We start from the raw sequence: 18,145 nt of genomic DNA on the forward strand, positions 1-18,145 counted from the left end.
TCCTTATACTTACCTTGTAAACTTCACTGAAACCTCCTCTACCCAAAAGATGTAACAACAAATATCTGTCATTTAGCGTTGGATGATCTTTAAATCTGAGGAAACAGGGAACATGGAACACCCTTAGATCATGGACTACAGTCTTCCACGCTTGCCAAATTCCCAGAATATCTAACACATTATACATACAATTATAGCTGCTGTTGGTAGTTTGACAATCAACATCAACATGGCAAATACTCAGTATAAAGTTACACAGTTCAAAGAGGCAGTGCAATTACAATGAACAGCACTAGCTACAGAGCCACAGGACTTGGGTGCTGGTCTCAGTGTAGCTACACTAGACCTTTCTTGCTCCTCCTGCTTTTTTCTGCCCTGCTATACAATGAGGGGGGGTAGATTAGAGTAGACCAGAGATTTTTAAATTGTGCTATTTGGCTCCTCCAAACTATTCAAGGGCCACACGTTCTCACCATTTCAAAAATACATACAGTAAAATTCCAAGACACTTGCTATTTCCTTAAAAACAGATTTGATTATAAAGTGAGTCACATGTTCTATGTGCATTCATTATTCTCTCTTTAAGACAGATATAACTGTGTTCCCCATATTAGATTCTACCTTGGGTAGTTTCTTAGTAATATGATAAAGAAATGACAAGTTCTGGCAAAAACAAATTTAAAAATATTTGTACCTAGTTCCTGATCTTAAACAATCTCACTATTAATTCTGAAATTACTTTACATGGATTAATCCTAAGAAAGTAGCATGCCTATTTGGAGAGACATTACTGCATGGTGGTTTGGATGAAAAAGATCCAAGTTTAACTCTTTGGTCACATTATTTATGAGTCCCTGGTCAAGTTAATTTACTTTCTCTAAGCTTGTTTTCTGATTGATGTATTAAAGATGACTGGGTTATCCTGCAGATTAAATGAGAGCACTAAGGGCACTTAGGACCAGGCCTGATACACAGAGAGTTCTCAGAAAGTGGTACCTGCTGTTGTCTGCCACTTTAACCGAAAGAAAGGTCCAAAGCTCGTATAAGCCAAACAAAAATACACAAGCTGTGGCTTTATGAAAAAATGTTTCAGGGTCCAAAAAAATTTGGGGAAAAAACAGATTACTTATAAATGCCCCTTTCTACTTTCAACCTACTTTGCCCAGTTTCAATTCATCTACAATTAATGTACTGAACTTAAGAGTCTTACTTAAAATGTCAACACCTGAATGGTCCTTAAAGGTCATTCAGAAACTGAGTGTCATCTCAACCCAATACTCTTCGCACAACACCACACAGTGACCCATCTTCCCCTTAAGGCTCTGTAGGGAAATCTGAATATGCCACATATCTCAACCATTTACAATTACGAAGCCATATTGTTTTAGTAATCTCTACTCATGTAAAATGCTCTATGTATACACATATGTACTTAATATATAAATTTAATACAATTGTATATTTAAACCAAGGCAAATCATAATTTTGTTTACAAAATTGTATTAGATGCTACAAGAGAGCTAAATACACTATGGAATCATTTATGTAACTCACATTAAGCAAACACATTATTCTAGACCATTCAATTCATACCATAAAATGCTTAGCAATCTCCAACCCAATGTACCCCCAAGTAGCTTACTGTGAATTATCTTCATTATGTATCCTTTTTAGTTCCCTGATATGTAGATTTCTAACCCTTTCTAGCCTCTCCAGCTCTGCCTGGATCTCTGCTTCCTCCTAAAGCGAAAAGGAAAGAAATAGCACAGGGATCTTATTTCAAAAACAATAGCAGACATTTATCTTATGAAAGGCTAAAGGAAGGTGCTTTGCATTGAAAGATTTCTTTTTAAGCGATAAGAATTTTAATCATAAAAATTAGCCCATAGAAAATAATAAAATTCAAACCATACAGAGGAGTTCAGTGAGAAAAGTAAAAGTTCTCTACCTTCTTCCTCCCTCCTCTCCTTGCCCACTCCTGAGATGTAACCACTATTACGTTTCTTACACAAGTTTCCAGGAATGTTTTGTGCATATATACATAGACATGGAAACATTTTTTACAAAAATCAGGTTATCTATCTGGTTCTCGTCTTTAAGTGTGGATTACACTTGGTGCCTTAAGTTCTACTTATTTTTATGTTTTATTTTTTGAGACGGAGTTTCACTGTTGTTGCCCAGGCTGGAGTGCAGTGGCGCAATCGCGGCTCACTGCAACCTCTGCCTCCCAGGTGCAAGCGATTCTCCTGCCTCAGCCTCCCGAGTAGCTGGGAGTACAGGCACACGCCACCACACCCAGCTAATTTTTTGTATTTTTAGTAGAGATGGGGTTTCACTATGCTGGGCAGGCTGGTCTCGAACTCCTCACCTCAGGTGATCCACCCACCTCAGCCTCCCAAAGTGCTGGGATTACAAGCGTGAGCCACCATGCCCAACAAGTTCTACTTATTTAATAAGCTCTGAGAACCCAGTGGGAAAACAGCATGAAAACTAATATGTGAAATAAAAAACAAAAGCACACATACCAAAAGCAGTTCAGTAAATCCTTACTGACCATTATCACCCATAAACAGCATCGACCAACGTATGGGCTTCTGAATTTTAAGAGCTGAGCAATCTACATCTAAGATATCTCAGTGAACATCATCAACAACAAATTCTATATTATGTGCCTTCGTGTTTGAATAAGGTTTGGCGTAAGACTTTCTCTTTTGAGCTAGTTAGGCAAGGAATAAGAGCTGCTATGTGATTTAAAATATGACAGTATAAAATACGATTTAAAATCTTCACATCAATTTCAAAACCATCTGCTCTTATTATATATTTAAATTTTACTCCAAAGATAACCACTTGGGAAGCCTTATGATGTGTACAGAATTATCTGCTGATAGATACTGGGGAAAAATAAACACTCTTATTGGGTTGCTGGAATTGACTTGAAAATGGAAAGATAGGCCAGGCATGGTGGCTTACACCTGTAACCTGTAATCCCAGCACTTTGGGAGGCCGAGGCAGGCAGATTACTTGAGGTCAGGAGTTTGAGACCAGCCTAGCCAACATGGTGAGACCTCGTCTCTACTGAAAATACAAAAATGAGCTGGGTGTGGTGGAACATGCCTGTAATCCCAGCTACTTGGGAGGCTGAGGCATGAGAATCACTTGAGCCCGGGAGGTGGAGGTTGCAGTGAGCCAAGATCGTGCCACTGCACTCCAGCCTGGGAGACAGAGTAAGACTCCATCGCAAAAAAAAAAAAAAAGAAAAGAAAGAAAATGGAAAAATATGAGTTCTACCATTAGGCTACAAGACATGACATGAAAGCAGTTACTCAAGCTTTCTGCTGCTATGTGCAGCTACTATGACCAGATAGCTTCAACCCCAAATGTAAACTAGGTACCGCATTTCTCCAGGGAGATTTTCTCATTATACTTACCTTTTTAAGATGACCTAATCTGAGTTTGAAGATTTCTTCTTGTTCATGGTATTCTGCTAATGTTAACCTGAAAAACAGTGGTAAGTTTCAGTAAACTACTAGAAATCATAGTTTGCTTATTTAAAGAGAAATGCTCAAATATACTATAAGACATATTCAGTTTCAGTCTCAGTTAAAATGACTGAAAGACAGGTTATCTTCTGGTCCTCTGACAAGGGAAAACTTCTGTGATTTACCAGATATGATGTGAGGGAAGAGCTTCAAAGCCAAAAGTCTAATTTGCAAAACATTAAAAAAAACTAAGTGAGCCATATTTTTATATTATTTTTGAAATGAGTTTTGTCCCATATATTACTCAGATGAAAATTCATTCAGAGAGAACCAAAACTTGTCTAAAAATCTTTTAGAGGGCAAAACAATAAGCCAATGGATTTGATTATTCTTGTTAACACTTAAACCTTGATAGTGGAACAACAAAGAGAAAGATACAGCAGCAAATTAGAGTCTAGGATGTGGAGTCTGAGGACTAGGGTTTAAAGCACTACTAAGCCACTGGCGATGTGACCTTGGGCAAGCAACTTTAACCTCTTAACTCAGTTTCCTGAAATACAGTAAGTGATAATACCTATCTAAGAAAGCGTTGCGGCTTACATGACAATGTATACAGAATATTGAAAATGCTATTTAAATCAACTCTCAAAGGGCTGACTTGATGGGTATTCACGTATTTCATGTTCCACCTACTCCAACAGCATCCTTATATCTCAAGAATGAACAAGTGGCCAGGTTGAGTGGCTCACTGTAATCCCAGTACTCTGGGAGGCTGAGGGGGAAGGATTTGGAGCCAAGAGTTTGAGACCAGCCGGGGTAACAAAGCAACACTCCATCTCTGTGAAAAAAAGAAGAAAGAAGCTGGGCATGGTGACACATGCCTGTAGTCCCAGCTACTCAGGAGGCTGAGATGGAAGGATTGCTTGAGTCCAGGAGGTTGAGGCTATAGCGTGCTATAATCATGTCACTGCACTCCACCCCAAGAAACAGAGCAAGGCTCTGTCTCTTAAAAAAAGAAAAAAGAAAGAAAGGAAATAAAAAAAGATGAACAAATGAGAATTACTTTTTTCTTCCATCTCTACCTTTTTCGCATTCTAGAAGCATATACAGATATTTAACATTTTTAGATACCACTGTTTAGATATATTCTAAATAGCAGAAGAAAGAGGAAATATCTATCCTATCAATCAGAATAGAGCCTTTGAGGTCTAACTCAAGAAAAAATAGAAAGAAGAAGAAACTTACCTACTAGGGCTATCTCTTTACAGATGCGGAAATACCTGTATCTATTACTCCATTCCACACCAGCAAAAAACAGATAAAATAAAAAATGATGGCTAAGAATTCTCTGTCTGAAACAGGTTCAGGGCCAAAAAAGGATAATATGACTCACTCCAAGACTCCAGAGGCCTACTTCTGGCTTCTGGTCAAAGTAAGAGCCAATTCACAGATACTCTAATTAAAAACTGGACTGAAAGCCTTCTGGATTGGATTTTATACAGGACTCCAGATGGCAACTGCTTACACATTACTAGCCTAGATAGAATTCTAATTATTGTTCTGTGGCAAAGAAACAACCTATGTCTTCTTTAGCACTCCTAAGCGAATGGTTTTGTGCATTAGCATTAAATAATTTTCAAATAATACTAGAGGGAAAGTCCTTTCACAAAATAAACACAGGAGTCATGAAAGAAAACATTGGTCAGATTAATTAGCCTGGACAATCTTTCAAATCTCAGACCCTACTTGGACTTGCTGAAAGGAAAATACTTTATATTTAAGACTCTATACTCTTCCCCTCTTCTCATTCTGCTTATTGCACTTGACTAGTCTTTAAAATCAAGGGGAAAATGTTTTATAACATTTGGGCTGGGTTCAGTAGCTCGCGCTTGTAATCCCAGCACTTTGGGAGGCCGAGGAGGGTGGATCATTTGAGGTCGGGAGTTCGAGACCAGCCTGGCCAACATGGAGAAACTCCATCTCTACTAAAAATACAAAAATTAGCTGGGCGTGGTGACGCACGCCTGTAGTCCCAGCTACTCAGGAGGCTGAGGCAGGAGAATCATTTGAACCCGGAAGACGGAGGGTGCAGTGAGCCGAGATAGCACCACTGCACTCTGGCCTGGGCGACATTAGTCTCAAAAAAAAAAAAACTATTTGGAGTTATACGAATGAAGATGTTTTCCAAGTTCATTATGCACATTTTTATCGCTATACTTAATGTAATTATTAGTTTATTCGTCTGTTCATCTCACCTAAGTAAACTGTGAGCTCCTAAGGCTGGGGCTGTATCCTTTAGCTCTATATTCCCAGAAGAGGGCCTAGCATAAAATAAGCATTTACCAAAGACTTACTAAACGAGTATCAAGGAAAAGACTTCCCAAAACATCAGATAGGCATGGGGTGAGGATTGGTGTTAAGCTATGTTTCTCAGTAGAATGAAAGAAGATGCATTTCTAGGATGCCACAGACTTTTAACAATAATGTAATACAAGTATTATTATACCTGAAGTGGATTATGTGTTGTTTTTGTGAACTAATATGAAAACATAAAGCAAATGACAATATTAGTCGATAAGTTGTATGATATATATTTTCTTTCCAGCTATCTCTGGATATGAAACTTACTTTCAGTTAAAGAGAAAGGAAGAAATGAATGGAGAAGGCAGACATTTGTGCTTAGAATTTCCTACTCCTCCTATACATGGTACCTATGTAAACATTGTTGAGTGACAAAGAAAAAGATGACTATACTGCAGTTTAAGATATTGGTGTCGGCTGGGCGCGGTGGCTCAAGCCTGTAATCCCAGCACTTTGGGAGGCCGAGATGGGCGGATCACGAGGTCAGGAGATGGAGACCATCCTGGCTAACACGGTGAAACCCCGTCTCTACTAAAAAATACAAAAACTAGCAGGGCGAGGTGGCGTGCGCCTGTAGTCCCAGCTACTCGGGAGGCTGAGGCAGGAGAATGGCGTGAACCCAGGAGATGGAGCTTGCAGTGAGCTGAGATCCGGCCACTGCACTCCAGCCTGGGTGACAGAGTGAGACTTCGTCTCAAAAAAAAAAAAAAAGATATTGGTGTTTTGCTTATATTCCCAGAACAGGAAACAATTCTGATGAGATCAAGTTGTGGCTTATTGGGACAATATCCTTTTCTAACATAACAGCTTTTCGGGGCGCTTATCCTAAGTTTGCAACTATTAACGAAGTGCTCTTTTGACCAGTAAAGAGCATTCTTCTGTTTGAAATAGCAGCCAGGTAACTCCCATAAGACGATACTAGTGTACCACAACCTGGAGCCACATGTAAGCAATAATATCATTTCAGTCCAATGATGTCTTATTTGTTAACCAGGAGTGGCCAAAAGTCATGATGTCAAGTGACATTACTTTTCCCTCTCATTCAAAATGCCCTAAATAAAGAGCAGCTTTAAGAAAATCAACTAATTTTATATGGCATTTATATGAGTTGAGCGAATCCATTAATGTAACTGAAAAGAAGGTTTAAACCTGAGTGAACTCCAGAATTTACAACTATTGCCGGTGGCAATCAACAGGACATTTGTATTTGGGGGTATGGTGTGGTGTCTCAGCGTTCACGTCAATAAAGAACATACGTTTCATTTTCAGCTCCATTGGTCTTGCTTTTCCGCTGTTTCTGCTCATTGGTTGCAGGAGGGGCCTGACCCATGGCAGGAGGTTTCCGCTTTGCTAACATTTTCCGTTGTCTTTCTATCTCTTCCCTCTGTGAATTTATCCTTTCCTGTTGCCTAGAAATATAAAAGATGTTGCACAAAGAAAGTCAAAAGTTTTACCACAGCTATGGAACACACACAATTTGTCACTTGTGTATCCAATTTCAGAAAAAATAAGCCCCTTTAAGTCAAGAAGAGATCTGATTTTAACCTCAGATTGGAAGGGCCAAATAATTGGTGATAGATGTTTTCTGGGAATGAGTCTGTGCTTTAAGACACTAGTTATTACTATTTTCAGAGTGGGCAGGAAGGAACGTATCAAATTTCTATTGTGACCTTATTTTCTGACTCAAAAGGAACAATTTTCTGATTCCTTTTTAAAAGCTAAGAAAACAATTCTCTGATCTGAACCCATTAAAAGTAAAAATTGTATTTTAAAAGTTGTAAAATGTTCCAAGTTCTTTTTTATTTTTCTTTGGATGAAAGCTTCTCAGTTTTATGTAAAAAAAATACCAAGTTTGTAGGATGCTAAAGAAAGTAAACAAGATTTTCTTTTAAGATCTATCCTTTATTCTAGTCTAAGGGAGCCATTACTACTCTACACATCAACCCCGCCCACTGATACAGTGACACCTAAATTAAGTTTTTAAAAGACAAATACATTCAGAGAAAGCACAATAAAGTCTTCAACTAGTAAGAACTCCTTAGGGAATAGGGAACGAAATGAATTAGCATAAAACATATTTTACAACTGCAGTTAATCTAACACCATTACCATTAGAGTATTTCCTAATAAGATGTCAAATTTTTCTGTGATTAACTAGTTTACAAATTAGGGACTAATAAAAACTCCATTAAAAAAAAAAAACAATTTCTCTCATGTATCCTACCACCTAACAGATATTAAGGTTTACAGACTTGGTATATAAAAATAAACAAAATTGGAGATTAACCATTTAACAGGCTAGTCTTTAAGTCACCCATCATAATTGACAGTCAAATGATAGCTCCCTTCTCCTTCTCCCTCTACTGTGCTTTTCCTCTCATTCTCTTTTGTGGAACCAACCTTCATTTTTGTGGAATAATAAACTTTTTTTTTTTTTTTTTTTTTTTTGAGACAGAGTTTCACTCTGTTGCCCAGGCTGGAGTGCAGTGGTACAATCTTGGCTCACTGCAAGCTCCATCTCCCAGGTTCAAGTGATTCTTGTGCCTCAGCCTCCCTAATAGCTGGGATTACAGGTGTGCACCACCATGCCCAGCTAATTTTTGTATTGTTTTAGTAGAGACGGGGTTTCATCATGTTGACTAGGTTGGTCTCAAACTCCTGACTTCAAGTGATCCACCCGCCTCGGCCTCCCAAAGTGCTGGGATTACAAGTGTGAGCCACCACGCCCTGGCAGAATCTAATTTTTTAAAACCTACTCTCAAATGGAAGTTGCTCTACCCTCTTCCCTGAACACTGTTGTCAGATCTTTTCCAGATTTAGTACAGTATCTTTCGGGGAAGAACGACAAGCAGAAAACCAAGATTACTCTAGGGTAGATACCCACAATACAGCTTATTTGCACATATCTAGAAGGGCAATGCTGTATGCAAGATTAACCTAATCAGAGTATTACAAAGAAACAACCAGTCACTTGATAATACTATGCCCTTGGCTTCAAGATGAGCCAGGTCACTGATCAGACATCAATTGAACAACAAAATGAAAATTATAATTCAAGAGTTTTCTGTTTGCCTGAAAATTCTTTTTGATTATCATTAGCTAGACCTCCTCATCTCTACTTGCAGAACATATATAAGGTTGGCTCTCCGTATCCGTGGATTCAACCAACTGCAGATTGAAAATACAGAGGAAAAAAAAAAAGGATGGCTGCACCTATACTGAATATGTACAAACTTTTTCCCTTATTATTCCATAAACAATATGACAATTATTTACACAGCATTTACATTTATTAGGTATTATAGGTAATCCAGAGGTAATTTAAAGTATATGGGAGGATATGCATAGGTTATATGCAAATACTACACATTTTATATCAGGGACTTGAGCATCCATGGATTTCGGTATCTGAGGGAGGTCCTGTAACCAATTCCCCACAAGGGACAACTGTATATATCATTCATGGCTTGAAAGAAATCTGGGTTGAGACACAGAATCCTTAAGTAAAATCACAGTATTTCTTCTGGAGAAAACATTTACCTTAACTGAGCATGAATTTCCCAATTAAAAAACTGGCAAACATCTTTAGCTCATTTCTACACTTTTCAGGGGCCATGAATGTAAGGCACTCTGAACTCCCTACAGATAAACATACAATATACAGTAGCTTAGTGGAGTGCCACAACATTTTGTCTTTGAAGATTAACAGTATTTTGCAAAATTGAGATTTTAGCAATCACCCTTATCAAACATAAAATAAAAACAATCTTCTATTATTTTCAAGGACAATTCATATGTTTAATCTCTTCAGATTCACCAAGAAAGGATCCCCACAGCCATCATATATATAAACCATAACAGAAGGGACACAGATTCCAAAACATGTTTAGGGAAATCCTAAACTGCACATTCTGAGAACAAGAGTTTGAACATGAAAGTTGATGCAACAAAGATCAATGTTATGTATTTTAAGGATTCTCATATAAATTCTTGATGTTCTTGAAACTGTTTAGCTATTTACATCGAAGAAGAAAAGAATAAAGAAAGACTATCAATGGTACTTCATTTGGATTTATTTTGGGAGTACAAAGTCTGGATTATGTCAAACTGTAACTTCTCATAGAACAGGAATCGTGTCTTAGCAATCCGTATATCCCCCAGCATGTATAACAGTGCCTTTCACAGAGTTGATCTTTATTTCTTGTATAGCATCAATTTTAGAGATTGCTCGCCCTTCATCACCCATAGCAAGAGGCTATTTCTTCTATATTTTACAGAAGTACTGAGGACCCAATAAATCCATCTCACTCAAATCTAAATAACTCTATTTACAAAGCCATTGCCTGCAAAAGAAAAACAAGATAATCAATCTTCTGCACCATTATGGGTTGTGTCCCCCAAAAAATATATTAGTCGTTAGTACCTCAGGATATGACCTTATTTGGAAACAGGGTGAATAAAGATATTACTAGTGAAGATGAGGTCATACTGGACACGATAGGACCTTAATCCAATACGACTGGTGTCCTTATGAGAAAAGGAGACAAAGAAACGCACAGGGAGAGCACCATGTGAAGAGGAGGCAGAGAATGGAGTTATGCCGCCGCAGGCCAAGGAACACCTGGGGCTGCCACACTGCTGAAGAGGCAAAGAAAGATGTTCCCTAGAGGCTTGAGGAAGTATGGTCCCGCTCCACCTTGATTTCAAATCTTTAGACTCCTGAAGTGTGAGAGAATACATTTCTGTTACTTTAAACCACCCAGTTTATGGTATTTGTTACAGCATCCCAGGAACGGAAGGCAGGTGCCTTCAGCAGCAACACTACCTTCTACACTTCAACTACACTAGAAGTAATGAGTAGTAAAGGTATTTTAAAAACTGTGGCTGGGTGCGGTGGCTCACACCTGTAATCCTGGAACTTTGGGAGGCCGAAGCGGGTGGATCACTTGAAGTCAGGAGTTTGAGACCAGCCTGGCCAATATGGCAAAACCTCGTCTCTACTAAAAATACAAAAATTAGCCAGGAGTGGTGGCGTGCGCCTGTATTCCCAGCTACTCGGGAGGTTGAGGCAGGAGAATTGCTCGAACCCGGGAGGCAGAGGTTGCAGTGAGCCAAGATTGCGCCACTGCACTCCAGCCTGGGCAACAGAGCGAGACTCCATCTCAAAAAAAAAAAAAAAGCACGTATTTCCAGTGATTATTTTATTTTATTTTTTTATTTTTATTTATTTATTTTTTTTGAGACGGAGTCTCGCTCTGTCGCCCAGGCTGGAGTGCAGTGGCGCGATCTCGGCTCACTGCAAGCTCCGCCTCCCGGGTTTACGCCATTCTCCTGCCTCAGCCTCCCAAGTAGCTGGGACTACAGGCGCCCGACATCTCGCCCGGCTAGTTTTTTGTATTTTTTAGTAGAGACGGGGTTTCACTGTGTAGACCAGGATGGTCTCGATCTCCTGACCTCGTGATCCACCCGTCTCGGCCTCCCAAAGTGCTGGGATTACAGGCTTGAGCCACCGCGCCTGGCCAATCCAGTGATTATTTTAACACAATTATTTAAAGTAATCTGTTATCTATTTTATCTCTGAGAGGTCTGAAACCTCAAAACTTCAAACAACATGTCAATACTCCAGACGGCTTTGTTTTTTTTTTTTTTTTGGAGACGAAGTCTCGCTCTGTCACCCAGGCTGGAGTACAGTGGCGTGATCTCAGCTCACTGCAACTTTCACCTGCCAGGTTCAAGCAGTTCTCCTGTCTCAGCCTCCCGGGTAGCTGGGACTACAAGCGCATGCCACCATGCCCAGCTAATTTTTGTATTTTTAGTAGAGACGGGTTTTCCCCATGTTGGCCAGGCTGGTCTCGAACTGCTGACCTCGGGATATCCACCCACCTCGGCCTCCCACACTGCTGGTATTACAGGCATGAGCCACCATGACCAGCCAGATGAGATTTTTAAAGATTCCCAGCATTTCATATATTCTGTATAAAGTGGGAGCTGTGAAATGGTATACAATATCTAAAGATCTAATGTTTATAACAAAATGAATGACTTTGTTATGGATCATACGACTGAGAATCAGATGGTTTGACATAAATTGCTTTAAAATGGATACTGGTTGGGTGGACAAGGTGGGTGGATCACTTGAGGTCAGGAGTTCAAGACCAGCCTGGCCAACATGGCAAAACCCCGTCTCCACTAAAAATACAAAAATTCACTGGGCATAGTGGTGGGCACCTGTAATCCCAACTACTGAGGAGGCTGAGGCAGAAGAATCACTTGAACTAAGGAGGCAGAGGTTGTAGTGAGCCGAGATCATGCTATTGCACTGCAGCCTGGGTAACAGAGTGAGGCTCTGTCTCAAAATTAAATAAAATGGATACCGGAACTTGTCACACTTCAGAAATACCTGAACTAGCATTACAATGATGTAAGCTTTAATTTCTTCCTCTAATTACATGCATCTTAAATGATCACAATTTTGTACACAAGTCAAATTCCTCCCCACCTCCTTTTTTTTTGAGACAGGGTCTCGCTCTGTCACCCAGCCTGGAGTGCAGTGGCACAATCTTGGCCTCACTGCAACCTCTGTCTCCCATGTTCAAGCAATTCTCCTGCCTCAGCCTCCCAAGTAGCTGGGATTACAGGCGTGTGTCACCATGCCCAGCTAATTTTTGTATTTTTAGTAGAGACAAGGTTTCATCATGTTGGCCAGGCTGGTCTCAAACTCCTGGCCTCAAATGATCCACCCATCTCAGTCTCCCAAAGTGCTGGGATTACAGGTGTGAGCCACCACGTCTAGCCAAATCCCATTGCTTCAATTTTGTTTATTTCAACATAAACAAAGTCTTAGTAAATAATTTTTATTGTCTTGCCATGGACTGTTTGAGATTTCTTTAAACAAAAAGTGGTACACTGAATAACATTAACATTTAGTATTTAACATTACTTTCTCAGAACTATAAAATAAGTTACTTTTTCAACAAACATAATGTGGAAAGCAAAAATTACTAAACTGGCCAAAAAATACTACAAATCTGATATAAATTTCCTATTAGACAATGAATCTTCTGTTTTAGGAAATTAAAGATCACTCAAAAAAAGAACCAGGGAATAAAAAGAACAACAACAACAAAACGGTGTTAAGGGTCCTATTGAGATTATATGTCATTATCTGATTCATTTTTTAAATGCCTTTAGGTTTGTCTCTTCCCATAAAACCTAGTATTGCTGTTAGTAAAGTTCAGCTACTTCACCCACCAAATTACTTCACATGTCTTGGAGTTTCTCATGTGCAGAACTGTCACCTCTGAGATGATTAGATATAGCCTTTTACAACTGGAGAATTTCAATTTCTATACTGAAGGAAATTAATTTATTAAAGCAAAATTTCAGGAACTAAAATACCTGTAATTAATAGACATCAGTTAGAAACAGCTTCCCAAGAGAAGACATAGATTTCTTGCCATTTATATGGCTTAAAACAGTAAAACAGTGCTATCCACCTACAGTGAACAGTCCTACTTAGGGATTTCATTTACATAGTCTCATTCCTCTGATTTGATGGCTCTACAGCAAAGTCATCATTTTGTACTCTACCATACAGATTTCCAGACCCTCATGGGCATCAAGTTGCTTTTAGAATATGAGATAAGATATTGCTACTATCAGCAGTAAGTTTAATCACTTCTTTTTGTTTTGTTTTGTTTTGAGACAGGGTCTGGCTCTGTCGTCCAGGCTAGAGGACAGTGGTGCAATTCTCGGCTCACTGCACCACTCACTGCATCACTCACCTCTCCTCCTGGGCTCAAGTCATCCTCCCACCTCAGCCTCCCAAGTAGCTGGGACCACTGGTGAGGGCCACCACACCCAGCTAATCTTTGTATATTTTGTAGAGACAGGGTGTTATCATGTTGCCCAGGCTGGTCTCGAACTCCTGGGCTCAACTGATCCACCCACTTCAGCCTCCCAAAGTGCTGGGATTACAGGCATGAGCCATTGCGCCCAGCCATAAGCACTTCTTAAAACTAATTACGTCTCTATACATACAAACTCACCATCTTTCCTGAATCAAAGTCTAAAAAGACTGCCATCTAAATAGTAGCCATTGACAGGGCTGCTCAGAGCCACTACCACTACTAGAAGTCAGTGTAAGCATTAGGTGGCTTTGGCCACTATGTGGATCTTAAGTTTTGTCTTCTTCTGATTCTATTTTAACAAATTTGGAAACTGGATGGTATGTCACTTCCAGGGCAACTTGCATTTCTTGGCCAGGATGTTATAAACAGGTATCATACCTCCATGTAACCGCTGTTTATACTGCCCTGATACCTCTGCTATCACCAGCCACCTATGCTTAAGAATGCAGAGTGAATGCTGCTCTTAATGTCTGGTGCTGGCCTAAGAAAAGTCTGTGCTTTCCTTTCAAGGTATTCTTTGACTTGAAAGCCTCTTCACACACCAAAATATACATACATGAGGAACAATCATGAAGCAAAAACACGCTTAATCTAAGTTGGAGGTTAATGTTTCACACATAAAACAAGGACTACTAACATGTAATTCAGAGGTTAGTTTTAACAAATATTATAAATAGCATCAATATTTGTATTTTCTTTCACGCATAAGTTTCTTATTTGTTTCATTATTACTCAAAAGTAGTCATATGTTTCCCAATTCATACTCAACAAGCTATTTCAGCAAAAAAACACAGGAAGGAAGGAAAGGCAGTCTATAGAACCTTCCAACTCATCATGACCTGGAGATCAAAAAAAAAAAAGATACACCAAAAGGTACTGCAATCTGAAGATATTGATATACATTTAAAGATCTAAGCTAATGGTAGCTAGTCACACAGTTGGAATTTGAGGATTTTAAATGTTAATTCCCTCCTTGGAATAAATACCTAAATGCTTCAAAGCAAAAGTTATGACAAAGACAATGAATGTTCAAGATTCCAAGCTGCAGACAGGCACATGCAATGGGGCTGGTCACCACTGCCTTCCAGGAAGTGACTCTCTGATGACTGGACGCTATCTCCTTAAATAATCCCAGGAACATGTCCTATAAAGTTCTTCAATGGTTTTATTCTGCTTTATACCTAAACTTAACTCAGGAAATTCTTTCTCAGGTCCTTTCACATTTCATTTTTCTATGGATCCAGAATAAATGCTAAACAGACTCTTAATGAAAATTCATTATATAATTAGAAAGATAGAAAGTCAGACCCTAGGTTTTTCTTCCTTAGCTTCAGCAATTCTGATTCTTTTATTTTCTGGAACTCATTTTGTATTCCTGATTTTACTTGTGTCTTTTTTTTCAGGACTTTACTTCATTCGACACATTTCTTTCCACATGTGGTGACTAAAAAACTAACTGAAAAGATGACTACAAATACTAGGATTATTAATGACTACAATTATAGAAAACCTAAAAAATCCAAACGAACTTTTCAATTCTCCATTTAATCATAACAATTCACTTACTTGATAAGATTCTGAAAAGCATAACCATCTGTCCACTGTTCAGTAAATGAGGCCCCATGTCGGACAGTAGTAAAGTGGCCCAATCTCAAGCGGTCTTGCATGCTCTTATCTCTACATGCCATCTTCTCTTGTTTTGACTTAGGGGAAACAGACAAAAAAAGGAATTCAATATCAATTAGCATGGATAAAGACACTTCTTAGAAACTAAAACATTTAACATTATCGGGAAACACACTGTTGAAAACCATACACTTTCTCAGAACAGTCAATAATGACTCCTTGGATGACTGACTATTCCTATTCAAACAAAGTAAACAAGATAGAATAATGAAACAACTGCAGGTTCCTCTTTGGTAAAGCTTTCCCAATCTGTCTATGTGTGTGCGTGTTTTTTTTTTTTTTTTAAGACAGAGTCTTGCTCTATCGCCCAGAATGGAGTGCAGAGCTATGATCTTGGCTCACTGCAACCTCTGCTTCCCAGGTTTAAGCGATTCTCCCGCCTCAGTCTCCTGAGTAGCTGGGACTACAGGTGTGCGCCACCACACCCGGATAATTTTTTTTTTTTCTTTGAGACGAGGTCTCACTCTGTTGCCCAAGCTGGAGTGCAGTGGTGCAATCTCAGCTCACTGCAACCTCCACCTCCCGGGTTCAAGCGATTATTCTGCCTCAGTCTTCCAAGTAGCTGGGACTACAGGCACACACCACCATGCCCAGCTAATTTTTGTATTTTTAGCAGAGACGGGGTTTCACTATGTTGACCAGGCTGGTCTCGAACTCCTGACCTCGTGAGTCGCCCGCCTCAGCCTCCCAAAGTGCTGAGATTACAGGCGTGAGCCACCATGCTCGGCCAATTTTTCTATTTTTTAGTAGAGACTGGGTTTCGCCATGTTGGCCACGCTGGTCTTGAACTCCTGGCCTCAAGTGATCAGCCCACCTCCGTCTCCCAAAGTGCAAAGACTACAGGCCTGAGCCACCATGTCCAGCCTGCCTAGGTGTTTTTAATCTTAGAGTTCAGCATCTCACATTTGGGCCACATCAATGCCTAGCTCTTAAGCTGTTTCCCTATTTTCTGTTTATTCTCTAATCTTTTCCAGAGAACTGCTGACAATTCATCTTCTCAGAACACCACTTTGCACACTTCCAGTTTGATGTTCCAAATCTTCCATGGGTCTTTGCTACCAAACTTTGGATCCAAACAAGAAAAACTCCTCCATGCACTAGAAGATTGTATGTGCCTCCCTGCAGAATTCTTACTCCAGAACACCTTATATACTCCTGATTCCTGAGAACATCATTCACTGAACATAGGTTTATTTAAAACAAATTATACGTCATGAACTGTAAGAATGTTAAATATAGAACATAGAAAAAAACTGGTGTTCACAGCCTAGAGAGAGGGGGGGTTATAACCACTAAATATATTAATTGGTAATTCTAAGTACAAACTGTGGTAAACAATTCAAAGGAAAAGAATAAAGTACTGTAAGAGATGATACTATGGGATAAACGTCCTTGAGATGTCCTATTTTCAACCGACAGGCAATTTATAGCTGCAGTTTTTCATGCCCAGAATACATTTTTCCTCTTCTTTACAGCTTTCTCCAATTAGTCTCCTGCCCTTGATTTATTTTAGTGAATTTTTCTTTCTTTCTTCTTCTTTTCTTTTCTTTTCTTTTATTTTGAGACGGAGTTTCGCTCTATTGCCGGGCTGGATTGCAGTGGCCGGATCTCAGCTCACTGCAAGCTCCGCCTCCCGGGTTCACGCCATTCTCCTGCCTCAGCCTCCCGAGTAGCTGGGACTATAGGCGCCCGCCACCTTGCCCGGCTAGATTTTTGTATTTTTTTAGTAGAGACGGGGTTTCATTCACCATGTTGGCCAGGCTGGTCTCGAACTCTCGACCTCAAGTGATCCGCCCTCATTGGCCTCCCAAAGTGCTGGGATTACAGGCTTGAGCCACCGCGCCCGGCCCTTCTTTTATTTTTTTAAGAGACAGGGTCTCACTCTGTTGCCCAGGCTGGAGTGCAGCAGTGCAATCACAGCTTACTACAGCCTCCAACTCCTGGCTCCAGTGATCCTCCCACCTCAGCCTCTTGGGTAGCTACCACCACGCCCAGCTAACTTTAGTGAATTCTTAGTAAGTGCACTGCTCACCTGAATAGGTTTCCTTATATATGTGAATGTATGTTATTCCCCCACCCTCATGTAGACTGTTACCCTCTGATGGCAGAACTGTGTCTTTTGTTTCTCACATTCATGCAAACTGTTCTATCATGAGAAATTCATTCTCTTTTTTATTATTGAGTAGTATTCCACTGTATGATCATATCATAATTTGTATATACATTCACTTGTTAAGAGACACCTAGGATGTTTCCAGTTTTTGGCTATGAGTAAAATTGCCATGAATATTCTCATACAAACACTTTTATGGACATTTGCTTTCTTCCGTTTTTAAAAATAAAGATGGTCTCACTGTGCTGCCCAGGCTAATCTCAAACTCCTGGGTTCAAGTGAACCTCCTGCCTGAGCCTCCCAAAGTGCTGGGATTACAGGTGTGAGTCACCATGCCCTGCCAACATTTGCTTTCATTTGTCTTGGGTAAATGCCAGGAGAGGAACTGCTGGATCACAGGATTTAGTGCATATTTATCTCAAACAGAAAAATTGTCCAAAAACCTTCTGAAGTGGCTGTAATATTTTACATTTCTACTGGTGTAAGAAATCAGGCTGTCCCCTATCTTCACCAACCCTTGGATCCGTCAGGTTTTTTTTACTTCTAGTCATTCTACTGAGTCTGTAGTACTATCTCACACTAGTTTTACCTTG

At 39.7% G+C, this 18,145-nt stretch overlaps 1 protein-coding gene across 12 annotated transcripts in view; it reads right to left on the reverse strand.

Annotated features, from left to right (window-relative positions):
- The window catches only part of TLK2 (tousled like kinase 2), a 147,570-nt gene that overhangs the window by 40,020 nt on the left and 89,405 nt on the right, over positions 1–18,145 (reverse strand). For all 12 annotated transcript variants that reach the window (XM_033184082.1, XM_033184087.1, XM_033184084.1 and 9 more), the window contains 5 exons: positions 15,320–15,456; positions 7,100–7,252; positions 3,432–3,498; positions 1,643–1,740; positions 14–95 (listed from right to left, as the gene is read on the reverse strand). In XM_033184082.1, the coding sequence (XP_033039973.1) occupies positions 14–95; positions 1,643–1,740; positions 3,432–3,498; positions 7,100–7,252; positions 15,320–15,456 (537 nt within the window). The remainder of the gene's footprint in view (positions 1–13; positions 96–1,642; positions 1,741–3,431; positions 3,499–7,099; positions 7,253–15,319; positions 15,457–18,145) is intronic.

The sequence above is a fragment of the Trachypithecus francoisi genome, unplaced genomic scaffold (assembly GCF_009764315.1).
Source record: "Trachypithecus francoisi isolate TF-2019V2 unplaced genomic scaffold, Tfra_2.0 Lachesis_group20, whole genome shotgun sequence".
Lineage (NCBI taxonomy): Eukaryota > Metazoa > Chordata > Mammalia > Primates > Cercopithecidae > Trachypithecus > Trachypithecus francoisi.